This window comes from Pseudorasbora parva, chromosome 7 (genome assembly GCF_024679245.1).
Source record: "Pseudorasbora parva isolate DD20220531a chromosome 7, ASM2467924v1, whole genome shotgun sequence".
NCBI lineage: Eukaryota > Metazoa > Chordata > Actinopteri > Cypriniformes > Gobionidae > Pseudorasbora > Pseudorasbora parva.
In genome coordinates, this window is record NC_090178.1 from 31,381,082 (window position 1) to 31,400,871 (window position 19,790).

At 37.2% G+C, this 19,790-nt stretch overlaps 1 protein-coding gene across 1 annotated transcript; it reads left to right on the top strand.

Annotated features, from left to right (window-relative positions):
* Window positions 1-7,521: 7,521 nt before the first annotated feature.
* On the top strand, window positions 7,522-17,927 carry macc1 (MET transcriptional regulator MACC1). Its single transcript, XM_067449742.1, has 5 exons — window positions 7,522-7,652; window positions 13,276-13,434; window positions 13,703-15,744; window positions 15,828-16,016; window positions 16,833-17,927. The coding sequence occupies exons 2-5, from the start codon at window positions 13,317-13,319 to the stop codon at window positions 17,034-17,036; spliced, it is 2,553 nt and encodes an 850-aa protein (XP_067305843.1). The 5' UTR covers window positions 7,522-7,652; window positions 13,276-13,316; the 3' UTR covers window positions 17,037-17,927.
* Window positions 17,928-19,790: the final 1,863 nt, after the last annotated feature.

Below are 19,790 nucleotides of genomic sequence, written 5' to 3' on the forward strand. Positions count from 1 at the left end.
TAGGGTAGCTAATAAAATAAAAATTTCTCGACGAAAAAATATTTTCCTGTCAAAACTGTATATACAGAAACACCTATGCTCCATTAAGAATTCGTTTGTATAATAATTACAGAGAAAATGTAAACGCTTTGACGCTGTAATTGTTTTCAAACAATTGTTCCGCTGGTTTGAGCATCTCCACCAGAGGAACCAATGGCATGAGTCGGGGGGCGGGATTTGCTGTTTGATCGACCAATGTCAGGGTTCGTGAAACCTGTTTGATGCTAGAGGAAATGCCACTTCATCATTGGTGTAATTGGGGAAAAGTTCGTCAACACAATCTCTTCATGTTTTATTTACAAAGCCTTGGCTTAACGTTTAAATAAAGTATTAATGGCAGGTGTGTCTGTTTTTCATCAACATATATCATCAAAAAAGTATCAGGACGTTGAGAATTTCCCATAGGCAGTAGGCCACTAGCAGTGTGGTGGTAGGCTACTTTGCTATATGGTTTGTATTGTTTGTAATGTATTGTTGTATTTTAGGATGTTTGTTAAACCTATAGGCTATACTCAGCTAGAAAGATCAGCTAGAAAATATATAGCACACAAAGTCAAAATGGTTTAGATTGAGCTGAGTCGATATAGCTTGATAGATGTGTGAGAAATCTGAGGTCTCAAAAAAAAAAAAAAAAAACAGAATGCCTTTGTCAATCAAATAAAATAAGATATACATTTTTGTAAGAATAATATATGACAGCCAAACCTGATTGGTACAATTCAACCCTGTTCTGCTTTTGTTATTTCTCCCTTATATTTAATCTCAAGATTTTAACAAAAATACAACCATTAAAATGTTTATCTTTCAGTTTTGAATTAAGTATACCATAATTCACACATTATACAATAGTTATTTTTCTCACCTTCGTGCTTCTCATTAACAAAATTTCAGAGAGCAAGTACCTTGTTGTTTTTACTGCCTAAGACAATATCTAAGTTCTTTCAAGAGTTGTTTTTAGAGCTCTGTCGACCTCTAACACATTAACAAAAGACATGTGGTCAACCCAGTCTTAGCATGACTCAGTCCATATTTTGGCGCCACATGCAGATCTTTCTATATTTATATAAGAGTTTTATGAATAAACTCAGTTGCACTAATGAACTTTAGTTTGATCTAAGAAATAACTGGCATAGTTTTCTCCTCTGATGGCAGTCAGCATACTGGTTTGGTGATCTTCTCAAGATTGTTGGTGAACCCGCATTAGAAAAAAAAACGCTCCGGGGAGAATTCCTCCCTTTTAAATATGCATGGCACCTGTACAGCTGGTTTCTCATTGAACGTAAGAATTTTTCACAATGAGATAACCATAAATTTATGTTTTGATAAAAAACATGATGTCCCTAAAAGATGTTGACATGTGAAGGGTTACACAAGACCATGAATGGTTTTGGAGGAAAGTGTTTTACCTTTGTCCTTTTTACTTTATATTCAGATATTGCTTACCGAAAACAACATTTTCTTCTGAGATTTATTTTGTTTCAAGTATCCATTTACTGCAGAACTAATGAAACTAGAATTCCCACTTTAGGGATGCAGCACAATGGCACCTTTGACCTTGTTTAATGTTATATAACTTTATCTGATGTTGATCAGTTGTTTACATGAACATTAGGAGCCAATGTTCAAAAAATTAAGACATTCCATCTCATCTAATCACCTGATGTTCTGTTTGATGGTAGCATGAACTTAGTGACTACAGAACATAATAAGATATTCATTTTGAGCATTAGCAGTCTAATGCTGTATTTTATCTTATTTTCATGGAATAAATTCGTGAAGCACTCTTTCCAAGTAATGTTTTTATAACTGTGATACTGTCTTTTGTCTTCATGCAGGCAGTGTCCAAGAGAATATGCAAATAATCATAAAATGATTTTGGAAAAGCTGTTCTAAAAAGTTCATGCAAGTATATATATATATATATAATGCTTTATTAATAATTGCACTATACCAAGACAAATGAAAAAGAGTTTCAGAGTACAGAGTACAGTAAAAAAAAATCGGATCTAATTAAAAAAAAATGTATTAGTATTTTTAAATAAAGAGTTTGAAAGGATACTTTTCATGGAGTAATTTGAACGTAATTTCTTTAACTTAGTTTGTAAGGAAAAATCTATGTTGAATGGACCATATTTTTCCAATTTAAATGATCAGAAAGGTTGTTCCAGTATGAGACTGCGGAAGGGAAGGAGACAATGTTCTCAAGGAAAAGAGCTCTTATTTTATCATTTCTCCCCTTTTTTCCGGCAAAACATGTAACCAACAGGCGTGTTCACAGGTTCAGGAAAGGAAGTATTTCCTAAAAAAAAGAGTATTCTTTTTGAAAAGCATGCATTTGCCAGAAGGAATAGCATCCATAACAGTATAGCAAAGTCTTTAGGAGTTGCTGGTATACTATATTCTAAAAGAAATTCTGCATACCTAAAGAGCAGACCTAGAGCTAACATGAAACATTCCATTACTGAACCTTTGCTTATAGAACAAAGTTTTATTTTTAAACAAAATATTACTATTCTTCAATATATGATTTAAAATAAGAGTGCATGCCAGAAGAACTTGTTGGTGAAATTGACATCATAACTTTTTAGACAAACTTGCGACCAAGCTGCGAGAAGACTAAGGGAAAATATTTCAAATAGAGATGGGATTTCTTAGGAATCAGTTAAGCCAATTTGGACTCTCTTTATATTAGATGGCCTTAACTACTACATACTAACATTTAAATTAATAATTTGATACAATGCACTTACTGTGTACATACATGTTTTTACATTCTACTTACATCTGTAATTATATATTTTTTTTTGTTGTTGCATGTATTGTAACTTTACCCTTAAACTGACCCATACCACCACACCTGTCCCTAACTTTACCCTTAAACTGACCCATACCACCACACCTGTCCCTAACTTTACCCTTAAACTGACCCATACCACCACACTTGTCCCTAACTTTACCCTTAAACTGACCCATACACCACACCTGTCCCTAACTTTACCCTTAAACTGACCCATACACCACACCTGCACTCTAAAAAATAATTCAGTGGCTTAGTAAATATCACAGTAATAATTAACTTTATTAACTTAATAAAATCTCTCAATATCATTTACTTGATGGTTTTAGTTAAACATACCAAAATATTTGAGAATGGAGAATTAAACCGATCTGTTTCAAGAACCACAAATATTACTTAATTAAAATCAAGATTATTAATATTTAACACACACTGAGGAAATTGAGTAAATTTACTCGATTAAAACAATGCGCCCCCACCCTCTGACGTGACGACAGCTCAACGGTTGAGTGAGTGCGGATATTTGAATTCTCCTCAGTCACCAGAGCAGTTTCTTCTTCTCAGCGTCGCAGAATTGGGGCATTTCCTCTGAAATTCAGGTTTGTATGTTTTTTTTTAATCTATATAATCATTACTGTGCTAAAAGGGATTTTATTTAATTCAAAACAACATACAGGGACAGTGTGAGTCACCTTAAGTTAACGTGTGGCGTTGGTCTTTGAAACGCCTGCTGTGTTGCTCAAAACACACTTATTCGTAAAGATAATGAATATAATGAATTTGGACGATAAAATCTTATTAAAACTGGGCACTTTTTGTTTATTGTCAGGTTATGGAGTCTGGCGCCTCGCAGCATCTTTCAGCTACAAATGAAACGCAGGACAGCGGTCTCAAGTTCAAAGTCCACCCGCAGACCTCTAACGTTAACGTTAGTCCATCTCAGGCTCCAGAAACAGCGCTGATACGGTGGAAATGGGATAACAGACCGGTTGATTACACTGGAATTACTTTTAAATGTTTAATTTTTACTTCTAAAATGTTTGTTTTATGAGTTTAAATGTTGTAAAATAACTGTTATTCTTTACATGTCAAAACAGTAGCTTAATAACTGTTATATGCTGTAACGTTATTGCTGTACTCGTCGACAATAAAGCTCATGTCATGTATAAGTGTGTTTGTGTGGACTGTGGAGTATTTTACAAAGGTTTAGAGGAAATTAAAGTTATACTATACACGTTAGTAATACTCATAAATAAAAACAGTTCATATTAGTCATAAATATTGGTTTTTAAAATGCTTTTTACCCAATTTTTTCTACTCAATTGAATTTGTTAATGTAACAAATGCAGTTACTCAGATCTACTTAATTGTTTTACTTACATTTACTCAGTTCTTATGGTGTCTATAATTGATTCCACTGCTTTAAAATTTACTCATTTTTTTTAGTGTAAAAATGTTTCACCAAAAAAATTGAGTAAATCATAGTATTAGTTTTTAGAGTGTGCCCCTAACTTTACCCTTAAACTGACCCATACCACCACACCTGTCCCTAACTTTACCCTTAAACTGACCCATACCACCACACCTGTCCCTAACTTTACCCTTAAACTGACCCATACCACCACACCTGTCCCTAACTTTACCCTTAAACTGACCCACCACACCTGTCCCTAACTTTACTCTTAAACTGACCCACCACACCTGTCCCTAACTTTACCCTTAAACTGACCCATACCACCACACCTGTCCCTAACTTTACCCTTAAACTGACCCATACCACCACACCTGTCCCTAACTTTACTCTTAAACTGACCCATACCGCCACACCTGTCCCTAACTTTACCCTTAAACTGACCCATACCACCACACCTGTCCCTAACTTTACCCTTAAACTGACCATACCACCACACCTGTCCCTAACTTTACCCTTAAACTGACCCATACCACCACACCTGTCCCTAACTTTACCCTTAAACTGACCCATACACCACACCTATCCCTAACTTTACCCTTAAACTGACCCATACCACCACACCTGACCCTAACTTTACCCTTAAACTGACCCATACCACCACACCTGTCCCTAACTTTACCCTTAAACTGACCCATACACCACACCTGTCCCTAACTTTACCCTTAAACTGACCCATACCACCACACCTGTCCCTAACTTTCCCCTAAACGGACCCATACCACCACACCTGTCCCTAACTTTACCCTTAAACTGACCCATACCACCACACCTGTCCCTAACTTTACCCTTAAACTGACCCATACCACCACACCTGTCCCTAACTTTACCCTTAAACTGACCCATACCACCACACCTGTCCCTAACTTTACCCTTAAACTGACCCATCCCACCACACCTGTCCTTAACTTTACCCTTAAACTGACCCATACCACCACACCTGTCCTTAACTTTACCCTTAAACTGACCCATACCACCACACCTGTCCTTAACTTTACCCTTAAACTGACCCATACACCACACCTGTCCTGACCCATACACCACACCTGTCCCTAACTTTACCCTTAAACTGACCCATACCACCACACCTGCCCCCACACAATATTTTTCATGCATTTGTCTTATGAACGAACATGAAATAACACTGAACATTAAAAATACGTAAACACAAACAATACAATTTATTAATGTAGCTAGATTAACATATCAATAAATGCTTTAAAAAGTAAGTTATGCCGCCTTCACGTAGCCACCTACGAATTGTCGTAAATACGAGTTTCCTTGCTAAAAATTGCACATGAACGCCCCGCCATTTCATAAATTACGACTTCAGAAGTGGGAATTATCAATTTTCCGATAGCACGTGAAGGCGGCATTAGATCAACTGCGTTGATGAATTCATAGCTGAAATAGCCCAAGTTAACCACTAGAGGGAGGGAACCACTCATTAATCGTGTTAATGATTTAGTAGCACACCTGCTGACATCCAATTTCATATGTTGTTACAGTAGCTTCTCCTTCATTGACGCCAGGGGCGTTTCTAGGATTTTCATTTTAGGGGGCTCAGCCCCCAGTGAGGGTAGGCCTGTAGAAAAAATGGTAACGCTATTTAGTTTAGGGTCCAAATTGCGCTATTAACTAATAGCTTACAAACATGCATAGAAGATATTGGCTGTTTATCATTACTTATAAAGCAAATATTAACACCTTACTGCATGGCCATACTGTACATGCATTAATCATACTCAATAATGTAGGCAGGTTTATAATCACAGAGATCCCAAATGTTAGGGTGGTTTGGGAGCATGCTCCCCCGAGAAAATTTTGATTTCTATCATCTACATATGTGCATTTTAAGATGTTCTGAAGGCCAAAAAAAAAAAAAAAAAAAAAAATATTAGATAACAATAGCTTGAAAACCATTTGTCTTTCTTATCTCCACATCTCTCTTTTTCTCTGTTTTTATCTTGCCCTCTTCCCCTCATAACGCTGAGCTTTGACTGATATTTTGTTCAGTTTTCGTCAGTGAATAGAGTAAACATATGTTTTACATATTAACATACTGATATTTATATGTTTCATGAATCATTTTCTTAGACACGTTAATTTACTGTTTATTAAAGTTTTAAGTTTACAATATGAACACATTCATTAGGCCTACTCTTATGCCCAATACAGGCTGCAAAAGCTGAGTTTTTTTTTAAATTTTTTACTGAATGTTACAAATAGAATTATATTAATTTACAATATATACACATTCATGATTAATCTTATGCCTATTCTGATGAAAATGGCTTTGTTAATATTTCTTGTTCGTTAATTAGGCCTACATTATGAATCACAGGTAGGCTATATTTCCAGTTAAAAATGGCGAATTGGAGAGACAGACTAAAAAACGGGACGAAGCCGAAGCCTCCCGCCAGTTATGTCTTAACGGTTAATCACATATTTTTTAGGGGGGCTGAGGCATAAGTTTAGGGGCCCTAAAAAGGGTCTAGCGACGCCCATGATTGACGCTTCAGGCAATCTTGTCTTGAATCAAAATTCTTCTAAATAAATTATGGAAACTTGAAATGAAGGCATATCTGGTGTAGTCTGCTAATGAGATATTATTATGACCAAAAACTTGATATTTGAGCACACAGAATTTTGGGTAAATTGCACATTCAATGTGGCATTTATTGTAAATGATGTTATAAATAAATAAACGTAATAAAAGAAAACGTATGGAAAATAATACATATTTTTTTAAAGAAATAGCCTAGTTTTGACTGTTTTGACTGTCATACTGATGTCATAAAAAGTTGAAAAAACTAACATTCTCTCATAAACAACATTTTTTATTTTTTTTAAACCATATGATCTTATTTGGTGACTTTCATATAGGCCTAGGCTACTTAGGAAAGGCTATTGCTTTGGGAAAAAAATATTTGTGTTCACTTGTTGAGACCATTATTAATTTGAATTTAAATTTTTGATATTTTATATTTTCCATTTGAAGTGACGTAGTTTATTTTATTTTTCAACGAATAAACAAAATTTCCTCGGGTGAATTTGCATAGCTAACCGAAACCACTTTTTTCACGCAGTTTCAGGTGTTGCAACGCTCTGTGTACATAAAGAAAAGGCTTGTGGGAGGTGGAGTCTAAATGAGAACCTGAGCATGACGTTCAATACAACTGTCTGACTGTATGGTACTACGTATCCCAGTATGCACTTCTCCACTATTCAAGCCGATAGAGGCACACAGAAGCGTAAGGTGTAGGTCAGGCTACAGTTGGGTGTCAATCCGTGACGATGAAAAAGTTCGCGTAAAGCCTGAGTGGAAAAACAACTATGGTTCAGGTAAGTGTTTTAAGCTTAAGCATGTTTAAAATACTGTTCAGTATTTCCTGTACTTGTCCAAAAAAAGAAAAGGTTAAAAAAGACATATTTGATTACATTAAGTCTTTCACGTGTTTTGATTTAGTCTCAGATGTGCAAGTATGTTGGATGACAGCGTGTCTTGTGTGTCGTCCTGGCGTTTTATTATTAATTCTAAAATTATTACATGTATGCTGTTTATTTAATATATAAATGTAGAGAACAATAGAACGCTTATGTTTTTAATGTGGATGACGTTTGCGTACGGTACAGGACAAACAGGTGTATTGTGACGTGGCTGGTGCAGGGCGTGTTAGCGCGTGTTGATTTGAATAGTGTACTCAGCCCTTTGCCATGAACTGAGACAAAGCTTTGTATAAGAGACACTGATATTTAGACAAGACAGACCTGTTTCCATGCATTGCCACTGCATAATACGCATTTAATGAGTCATTCCCGGAGACAGGACAGAGAGGATACTGGACAGAGTGATTCAGAGGCTCATGACAGAAGAAATTATTCAAAACAACAGAAGTTTCGCCGACTGACTCAATGAGACTCTCTATGCATAAAGTTTAAGTCAATATTGTAAACGTCTATTGTTGAATGTTTACTGTTTGAATAAACGGCGTAACTTTAATTATTAATATGAAATTATATATGAATGTTTGTAAAAAAATAAATAAATGTTGTATTATGTTCCTTCTTTTATGTGTATTATTTTAGTCCTTTTTAAACGATCCAAATTCAGACTCTTTTAAGTGGACCAAGAAGTGAACCAAGTGAAAAAAGACCCAGTTCTCTTCATGTTCACACTGTCAACGTCCATGAAAGAGGACTCAGATCATTTGGTCCACTTAAGTAGGAATGCGGTCTCGAACTTTTTGTGTTTGTACTGTTGTTTTTTGGATCTAGTCCAGTTCAGTGTTTGATGGCTGACCCTATGGCCTCCCTTCAAAATTTGATCCCATTCACTTGCATTGTATGTGCCTCACTAACCAAAATATTTATTTGTAAAGATTGTGTGTGTGTGTGTGTGTGTGTGTGTGTGTGTGTGTGTGTGTGTGTGTGTGTGTGTGTGTCCTTGTTTATATTACATTGTGTGTGTCAGGGATAGAAATTAACTTTTTTGTCCACCGGCCACTGTGGCTGGTGGATTTCAAAATCTGCCAGCCACACAATGTTTTTACCAGCCACCTTGTTGTTTTTAACCGACAATGTGTAACTGCATGTGACAATTAATACTACAAGCTCTACAATACTTTAGCAGTTTATTTAATCTCAAGTCTCAATGAAATACTGACTTTTTCTTTCACACAAACCATGAACTGATGTAGGCTACATTTCATTAAATGAGTAGGGGGCTCTGTGCGCTCTTTTTTTTTTTTTTTTTTTTTCACCTGGATGTGGCATTTGGATGATTCGTGGTCTTTTATGGCTTTCAGTTTTAAATTTTTAGTCCCAACTATTTGTTTTGGCATCTTCCGAAGCGTGTTGACGACATACCAAGCAGAACATTGTCAGTAGGGATGCACCAAAATCAAAATTCTTAGCCGAAACCAAGGCCGAAACAATATTGCAATATTTTTTTAGCACATTGCAACAATGCACAGTATAAAATAAAATTCAAACTAAAATGTTTAATTGGACCTCATGTGTGCAATAAATAATAATGTACAGGCCTACCGGCCTGCAGAAAGGTACAGACATTGAATAAAGTAATCAAATGTAAAATAACTGCATATTTAACTTTTAAATGAAAGATTAATCCTTAAATAAACTTACAAAAGCTATTAAGTCAAGAGCAGTGAATGATGTCTTTATCTTTTCTTTGAAATTAAAGGTGCCCTAGAATGAGTTGAAACAACATGTTAAAGCCCCACTTGGCTACTTTTGCTCTCGGGGTCCCCCTACAGTTTGGAAAAAATAATGTCCTCAAATACTGTCGTAAGAGCTGTCCTCCTACAACAGGGGATGCCATCGCGCATGCATTTGTTGACATGACAGCCCTGATAGCCCTGAACTAGTGATGCGCGGTTCGTCTCATAACCCGCGGACCCCGTATGTCTATTTAATGGTCGCGGGTGCGCGGCGGGTTGTAAAAATATATACAGTGGTGCGGTGCGGCCAAATAACTTCATAAAAGTGTCCCGCGGGTCGGTGCAGCAGTTCCCCTGAAAACTGCAAGAGGAGTTCTTCTGGTGTCGCGTGTGAAATGTCTTCATCCCAGGTAACGTTACAGTCAGTGGCATATGCTCCAGCATGTCATATGAATATAATTTCATGGGTTTTATTTTTTTCAAACGCCAAATAATCAGCTCACGTTTACAAGCCAGCGTCATTATAGTAGTCTATTGGTTACCGTTTTACAGAATCTATATGATACTTCAGTTCAATGTTTGAGTGGTAGCTCACCGTAACAAGCATGACAGCATCGGTCGGGCACGCCTCCTTCAGCTCACGCCGACGAGCAAACGCTGGTCACATTTTGATCCTCGTCCTGCCTTTAATCCCATCATTTTTTCAATTCCTCTTATTGCTTTCCTCCAACAAAACCTTTTCTTTCTTATTTGTCTCTGCTGCTTCAGACATGACTATATTATCCGACGAACAAAGTTGGGCTCGCACGTCCGAATGTAAGGAAGTGTGTGTGTTGGTGGAAGTGACGTATATGCCGTAAAGCAGTCGAGTTTTGTAGTTCTTTTCTTTTTCTCGGGTTACTACCCGAAACCCGAAGTTTAAAAGTACGATTAAAAACGATACAGACCCCATCAGGCTATGGCAGACGTGTCATTCAACCTATTGTAAGTCGATTTATCATCACAAGAGTCTTAAAAAATATATTATGAAGGTTGAAAAGTTACCTAGTGCTGCTTTAAATGAATAAATAAAATAAATGATTTATTCATAATAAATATCAGTTCTTCTCTGATATCTACATAGAGCATAATGTGGCTTAATATACAGTTTTACAGGTCCATTTAAAACCCTATAAATTGTCCTTATTTTGAAGAGTCATGAATATTAATGTTGAGCTCTGCTCTGATTGGCTTATTTCAGCCGCTCACAGCAGTCAGCTGTTCAGCGAAGCAGCTCGTGAGTCCTGACTGTCCTGACACAACACAGACTGACTGAATGACACTTTAAGCAGAACATGAGAACTCTCAAAGGGAGATTGCTAAAATGCAGCTTACTTGTTTATTGGTGTTTACAGATCATCTGCGCGAGAGAGAGCTCGCGTGCATATGGTTGCCATATTGCAAATGTTTAGATAAAACACCGGATTGTGTGTGTGTGTGTGTGTGTGTGTGTGTGTGTGTGTGTGTGTGTGTGTGTGTGTGTATGTATGTATGTATGTGTGTATGTGTATATATATATATATATATATATATATATATATATATATATATATATATATATAGTTCTTGTGTTAGTTTGTCCATTTAAAGAGATGGTTCACCCGAAAATGGTTGTCATTTACTCACCCTCATGTTGTTCCAAATGTATTCAGAGATTCTTCTGTTGAACACAAAATATATTTTAAAGTGTTGGTAGCCAGAGTTAACGGCACCCTTTGACTTCTATAGTAAGAAAAAAAAAAAAGACCATGGCAGTCAAAGGGTGCTGTCAACTTTCTAGTTACCAACATTTTAAAATGTTATCTTTGTGTTTGACAGCAACTAATACAAGTTTGGAACAACTTGAGGGTTGAACTACCCCTTTAAGTGCAAGACTTGAAAGAGAACTCTATATTTGTGGGCTGTATGACGTATGCGCGCTTTCGGATGAGTGCACAGAGACAGATCTTCTCACGCGCACGAGTTCTCATTTGCGTCTTCTGGCGCTACACGCGTATGACGACGGCGAAAATGACTGGTCATATTCTAACATACGGCAGCACTCGCATCACATGCATTGATCAAAGTTTACAAAGAGTTCAAACAGTATGCTATTTTTATTTACCCGCCACGGTGGCCAGTAGGTGAAGCGAGTTTACACACAACTCCACAACTCAAAATCACCCGCATTTGGCTGGTGGTGGATGCTAATTTCCTTCCCTTGTGTGTGTGTGTGTGTGTATGTGTGTAAAATGACTTTGCTACAAATGCTTTAGAATGAACTTAACTCTATCTTTTGCACAGAATATGTATTTTGTTGCGATACTAAATTCATATCCTTGAACCATATCACACATCCACTTTTGTAAATAACATTTATTTTGAATCGTTTTTTTAAATTTTATTGCAGAAGACAGTGATAACATCAGAATAGAAACAAGATAAAATAGGACAAATTTAATACAAGAAAGATGCAAATGAAATAAACTGCTTAATTTTCCAGGTACAGTACTAGTATAGTATACCTAAAAACAGTATAAAACCATATTTATATTAACGGAAAAAATCAAATTAAAAAATAACACTGGATATTCTACTTACTGCATGTTATATTAGGCTGCTGTCCCTTAAAGAACTACAGTAATGTACGGCCATGGATTTAATATAATGATACATGTACACAATTTCTTCCAGATATTTACATTCACTTAAAGGAACATGCCCACTTTTTGGGACTTTAGCCTATTTACCGTATCCCCCAGAGTTAGAAAAATCCATACATACTACTTATCTATCTCATCTAACTCTTGGGAATGTAGGCTTAAGTCCCAAAAAGTCGCAGTGTTCCTTTAAGTGCGTTTTTGACACTTTAAACGAAATAAGAATTTAGTTTAGTACGTGCTGTGACGATTCGCTTTGGATGTTTACGCTCGTAATCCATATATAAACATGTTTTAACTTGCACGCAGCCGTGTCTCTCTTATACAGTTTGTGTGAAGGAAGTGGTTGAAATTACAGTAAACATGTACATTGTGTGAACTAATAATTTGTAGAGATTTGAGAAAAAAGCAGCCATGATGAACAGCATATATATGGAGGCATATGATGACCTAACTACATTGGAATTCACAAATGGAAAAATCAAGTGAGCCCAGACTGATTTGTTCACCGCTCCTTAGGAAAATTTGCCATGGTATTGTGATTGATTACTGTTTGTATTACCTTAGTTTTCCGATAAATATCATGATTAAATGGTGGATAACATCACATCTGTAATGCATAATAAAATTACTAGAAACACCACTACTGTGTCCTGTGAAGCCCATGCTTGCAAAGTCTGTGCATGAAATCCGCACAATCCTCTTGTTTGTTTACATTGTCAGGGTCTGAATCAGCTTGAATTGGTTTGAAATTGACGTCATCCGTAATATTTACACTAGAGAAGAACTTGCAATTATGGAGATGTGGGATATTTCCCGAACACGTGCAAGCGGTGCCAATCATAACACACTGGGCCAGCTAACCAATCACAGCACATTTTGTATTTCGGAAGGAATTGAAATCGAAATTGGCGCGTTTGAGCCAGACTGGGGAGAGAGGAATTGTAATCATGTCAAATATGTTTTTTTTTTTAAACAATCAAGCATGAAAACACATTCTAGTACCCCCCCAAAACAAAATCAAGACTTCGTAAAAGGGCATTATAGGACCCTTTTAGAATGTAACATCAGATATTTTATATTAATTTGTTCATTCTTTTTCAATAGTTTTGACATTACAGACAGAGACTTGAACTTGGATATACAAAATGGCAGCCGCAAAGATAAAGTCAAACAGTCATACAGGAAATCTGCTTCGGAGTAGATCAGAGGGGACGCTGATAGATATAGATGAGAATGTGACCATCAACAACAACAACCTTCATGGTAATTATTCTCTCTCTCTCTCTCTCTCTCTCTCTCTCTCTCTCTCTCTCTCTCTCTCTCTCTCTCTCTCTCTCTCTCTCTCTCTCTCTCTACTATTTTATTTAGCCATTGTGTTTTTAAATGTGAATGACATTTTAAAAATAATTTTTTTTGTATTTGCTTCACAAAAATATACTATGCACACTAGTTTAACTGTCATAAAAAATACACGTATTATGATTTTGTTTCTCAGCTCTCCTGTGACATTTAAAATCTAATCTTCTCTTAGGGGGTTATGCTTATGATATCGGAAATACCTCTGAGTGGCCTGTCATACCGAAAGAAATGAAAAACACAAAACAAACTACCAACCCCTTCTGGAATCAGATGGCCATGTCAAATCCATTCTTAAATGATATCGTCCATACCAGTACCTACGATTCTGGAGTGTCCATGCTGAAAGAGGATCCCATATCTCTGTTTGACAGTATTAATGAGGACTCTCTCAGCACATCATCAGATGAAACAAACTTTGCGCATCTTTTAGCACCCAGACAAAACAATTTAAACCGATCTGGGAGGTGGAGAAGTGCCTCAGATATACTTGACAGCCTTGAGAAGAAGGAGGACAAGCGGTCAACGAGACTCAGCTCTCAAGAACCATTCCTGAATCCTGATTTTGAGTGGTTGAAGAATGACAGAGAAGCTTACAAAATGGCTTGGTTAAGTCATAGGCAGCTAACCAGGTCCTGTTTGGATCTGAGCCTTATGAAACAAAGTCTTGGATGGGCTCAGACTCAGGCCACAGACATTCAAATCTGCTGCAAGGTTGACCACTCTGGAGGCTCTGTGCAGTTGCCAGACACCGATATCACTGCTCATGTTCCCCAGGGACATGTCCCCCCTGGTGAGATCCAAGAAATTGGCCTCAAAGTTCTCCTCGATCCTCCCACTGGAATAAACAACAACTACACCACAACTCTGGGCCCTCTTTTAGAGGTCAACCTCAGTAACCGCAATGTTTCGGGGGGCATTTCGCTGGAAATGAGAATGGCTGCTAAAGTAAAAAATGACCCCACAAGCCAAGTCTTGACCTCTTTCGTGGGTCTAGTCTCTCAAAGGAAAGAGGGACCTTATCAGAAGATAAAAGACTGTTACATATATAATGATGTGTTACAAATGAAGCTCCTTGATTTAAAACCACACATGTATGTCATAACGGCTGCTGAGGCCACTGTTCTGGAGCAACCTGCTACGTCAGTATGGGATTACTTGGATCGCCATATGACTGTGGCCATCTACGGTCCCAAACACATACACCCATCACTCAAAGTAGTGCTAGTCATATTGAACCATAGTAATATTCCACAAAGGCTCCCTTTCTCTGATATCCAGAGAGGTAACAGGAACCTTCCCCCTGTTGTCTTGGAGCTTTGGGGAAAGCATAAGTTCAACCCACAGGGTCTTAAAGATCTTCATATTGCTTCTAGAGTATTGGATCCAAACTTTGAAGTGAAACCGGTTGATCAGAATAAAGAGGTTAAGCAGGAGCAGCTTATAGCTGGAAAAGTGCTCCATCTACCGTTAGATCTGGTCAAGGTGGGTGGAGGTGAAATGAGTCCCTTCAAACTCAGCATTAAGGTGAATGATACAAAGAGTGTCACTTTGGGAGACTTCTACGTCACCTCCCCTGAAGCTGCCCCTCTGAGGTCAGAAAAACACTGCCACAGACGGTCAGATCGCCAGAGGGAAGTGACGCCCATTCCTGAGGAATCAATCCCAGAAATCCTGACCCAGAAGTTTCAGGACAGACCTGTAGATTTGCGATGGTATGGGGTAGCAATAAAATCAATTCTCCGACAACCGAGAGTGGATTATCTCCTGGAATACTTTAAAGGTGATACAATTGCTTTGCTTTCTAAGGAAACTGTTAGATCTGTAGGTCAGATGAAGGTTAAGGAATGGTACATTGGCTTTCTTCGAGGACGAGTCGGCTTGGTGCACTGCAAGAACCTGAAGGTCATAACCAAGGATCAAGTCATTGACTTCACTGGAATAAAGCTCACCACGCCTGTCCTCTTGGATAATATGACAATTCCTTTTAAAAAACTCACCTACATGTACTCTGCTATTCAGACCCTGGTCACAGAGCACGTCAAATGCTGGAGAACCTTTGCTGAGGCTCTCGGTTACTCAGAGGTCTCGGTTGACACCATCTCCAGGAGACCTGCTGAAACTGAGGCGGAGAAGGTGGCCTGTGTTCTAGAAAAGCTCAAGGAAGACTGTCATGCAGAGAAGATTAAGAAAAAGTTCCAGCATGAGCTTATCACTGTACGTGTATCTTATTCAGATATACATTTATGTACAACAAAATGAAGGAAACCAAGGGTTTTAATCATTTATATTCCCCACAGGGGTTGTTAAAGATGGATGTTCAAGGCGTAGTAGCCCATCTCATCCAGGATATAGTGATTCTGTCCACAGCAGTAGAACTTGGAGTGCGATGGAGAGAACTTGCCGAGCGATTAGGGAAACTTTCCAGTGCCCAGATTGCTGCTTATGAGGCACCACACAAAGGGAAAAATGGAGAAGTTAGTGCCCAGGTGAGCCAAAATCAAAAAGATAGTAGTATGATATATTTTTATTTTTTATAAAATGCCATTAATTTACACTTATTGAAAATAACAACTAAATTCTATTAATTTTACAATTGGCAAATATGGCATATTTTCTTAGCAATAGCTGCTATTTACACTTAGTTTATAATACTAATAGATTATAATTTCTAGTGCAAGTAGCAATGGATTATATGTACACTAAGTCAAAATAGAAGAATTTTCTGTGTATAGTAGTTAGATGATATTTATACTTATATTATAAATATTTGGACGTTGTTATACAATTTGCAATAATAAGTATTATTATATTTATTCAAATTATGGATGCCTCCTACTATACAATAAAGCCCTCCCCACACTTTCCCCTAACCCTAACCAGTAAACTTTTTATTATTAAACAGACGTGACTTTATACATGTTATTTTCACTTTTCAAATAAATTCTTCATTAAAAAAAAAAAAAAAAAAAAAAAAAAATTCCCTTTCCAATTTAATGGAAAAAGGGAGAAGACTGTTTCAAACTCGGGTCATTTTGCATCAACTTTCTGCCACTCACCTTACCCATACACTACTTGACAATTCAGCGTCTTCCGTAATATTGTTTGGCCCAACCAGACGTCAGTGTGCTGAGTTAGTGTAAATAGCCTCTGCCAACGAGGCAGGCTAATTGCACTTATTGTAAATAAACATTCTGTCATTAAATGTATTTATTTTTTAATTATCATTGACATGATTTTCAGAATAAGCTCTAGCCCAATCCTAGTCATATATTTGATTTGATTTATTGTTCTTTATTCAATAGTCAATGTGGAAGCCTGCATATGATTTCCTGTATGCGTGGAGTAAGCGGTACGGGGACGGCTACAGGGATATGATTCAAGACCTTCACCTGGCCCTGGATAAGATGAAGAGCCCAGTGACCAAGCAGTGGAGACAGATCACTGGAGCTCTCATCACTGTTAACTGCATGGAGATCCTAAGAGCATCTGCTTTCCTCAGAGGTTAGGGGACAACTCTTGGAGCACCTGCACTTCATATTGAGGTGATCATGTTGAGTTCATGCTGATAGCTGTGCCATGTTTTAGACTTCATAAATATCTACTTTTGGTGTCTTCTACCCTTGATGAAATCCATTATTTGAAAAGTACTGAATATTTGTTACTGTATACGTGTCTGTATATTATATGTGTTGTGTTTTATAGACACTTTTATTGTCACTGCTGTTTGATGTTGAATTCACTGACAAACTTGTGAAAACCTTTATCTGATTCTTAAGAGACTCTTGAGTTGTTACTAATTCCCTTATGCAATATTATTGTTTTCAAGGGTTGGTGAAAAAAGAAATAGGAAATGTTTATTGTGATAGAGATGATAGAGATCATTCTAGATGAACTGCCTCAACTCAAGATCACCAGTTTTGTTTGTTTTACTTAAACAATATTGCTTGAATTGTGTGTGTCTATATGAGTATGTTTGAAGCTCAATGTGGAATGTCTGGTAAGTGTTACATTTTGGCCCTCTTGGAATGTGACTCAGTATATTGATAATTTCACCATCCCAGGATGTACTGTTATACTAGGTACAAGATCTAATGTCATATATTTGTTATACTTAAGTCTGTTGCATGATATACTGGCAAATTGTATTTATCTATTTTTGTATTTTGTGTTTTTCTAGTTGTCATTTTAAGTGTACTAACTACAGTGTTTAAGAGTGAGAGTCCTTGTAAAATTGCAAACTTTTCCTGTGTGAGAACAGTCTTAATCCAGTTTGTATTGTTGTATTTTTTAATGCTAATACACTTTGAGAATTGTTATAATACTTCTAATATAACCACTTATGTCATGAAGGAGCTCTATAAAAATGGGCAAAGATAATAATAAAAATATGCTTTTAAGTATTTGAATATCCAAATTACTTAATTAAATTGCTTAAAATACCTCCATTTAATTTAATGGAAAATGCACAATTGGCAGCATATCATAACTGGTCCGCACATGATACTATATATGCATTGCATTCTGGCTAGTGTAGCGATGTGCAGCTCATCCTCACTTCCTGTCACTGATTTAAAAATGATGACATTATTTTGACACCAATGGGTTCTTCAATGACCTCATTTAAAATGCAGGATACTTATAAAGCTCATTAGCCTTCAGTCATGCTAGACGCTCTGAACTATTTCAAAAGGAAGTACGGTCCATTGCTTAGAGATCTCAGGCGTTCTCAGTCACACATCAGCACAGTCTCTTAAAATGTCCAGCCTTGCTAACTGACCAAAATGTACTTCACATTTTTTCTGTGGTATCTGTTGATTATTTAACTTGCGTGTTTACCTAGGCCTTATCCCGTTAAGCGCTTCATTGTTCAGTGTCACCCTCTAAAAGTTCAGCTCAGCTAAGCTGTATTAGCCATTTACCAAGTCATGATTATGTACTAAAAAATAACAGCATAAAAGCCCAGAAAAAAGTCAAATATGCTAGAGGAATGGGCTTCCATGAAGTCAATCCTTGAAAAGAGATGATTTTTGAACTAAGGGATAGTCCATTCAAAAATCATCGCTTCACAGACTTTTTCATGTTGCCCCTCTCATAAAAAAAAAATTCAATCGAATAAAATGTAACTGAGTGGGCCCAACCAACCACCAATTTGATCAAATACAGTTTAAATGACATTGTTACATTTATAAAATTAAAACCTGCATAAAACATTTGATTGGAAAATCAATTATAAGCAGTTTCATTCACAAAGTGCCCACAGCCTAAACACAGGCGCCACTCTTCTGCATGATAACCACAAACTTCAAAAACATTACAAAAACTCCTCTAAATGTCCAACATAATTGAGCATTAAACACTAACATTAAATAACATTTTTTCCCTTTAATGAAAAACACAAAATAACTAATAACTACAATAACTAAACTAAAATCCTAATGCAGTCCAATGGAAAGCATGCTGGGATCCACTGCCCAGTTAGTTACAGTGAGGAAAATAAGTATTTGAGCATCCTGCTATTTTCCAAGTTCTCCCACTTAGATATCACGGAGGGGTCTGAAATTGTTATCGTAGGTGCATGTCCACTGTGAGAGACATAATCTAAAATTAAAAAAAAATCCAGAAATCACAATGTATGATTTTTTTTTAAAACTATTTATTTGTATGATGCAGCTGCAAATAAGTATTTGAACACCTGAGAAAATCAATGTTTATTTGGTACAGTAGCCTTTGTTTGCAATTACAGAGGTCAAATGTTTCCTGTAATTCCACTAGATTTGCACACACTGCAGGAGGGATTTTGGCCCACTCCTCCACACAGATCTTCTCTAGATCAGTCAGGTTTACCTACCATACAACATGCTGAGAAACACAGTTTGAGCTCCCTCCAAAGATTTTCTATTGGGTTTAGGTCTGGAGACTGGCTAGGTCATACCAGGACCTTGATATACTTCTTACAGAGCCACTCCTTGGTTATCCTGGGTTTGTGCTTCGGATCATTGTCATGTTGGCAGACCCAGCCTCGTGCCATTTTCAATGCTCTAACTGAGGGAAGGTGGTTGTTCCCCAAAATCTCACAATACATGGCCCCGGTCATCCTCTCCTTAATACGGTGCAGTCGCCCTGTCCCATGTGCAGAAAAACACCCCCAAAGCATGATTTCGGGGTGGATGAACCATGACGTCTTGGTGTATTATCAGCTTGGAAACGGTGTTCCCAGCTCTTTTCAGGTCATTGACCAGCTCCTCCCGTGTAGTTCTGGG

Coding starts and splice junctions, on each gene's coding strand:
- macc1 (XM_067449742.1), top strand. CDS start 13,317: ATGGCAGCCGCAAAGATAAAGTCAAACAGTCATACAGGAAATCTGCTT. Junction 13,435..13,702: donor CAACAACAACAACCTTCATG/GTAATTATTCTC, acceptor ATCTTCTCTTAG/GGGGTTATGCTTATGATATC. Junction 16,017..16,832: donor ATGGAGAAGTTAGTGCCCAG/GTGAGCCAAAAT, acceptor TTTATTCAATAG/TCAATGTGGAAGCCTGCATA.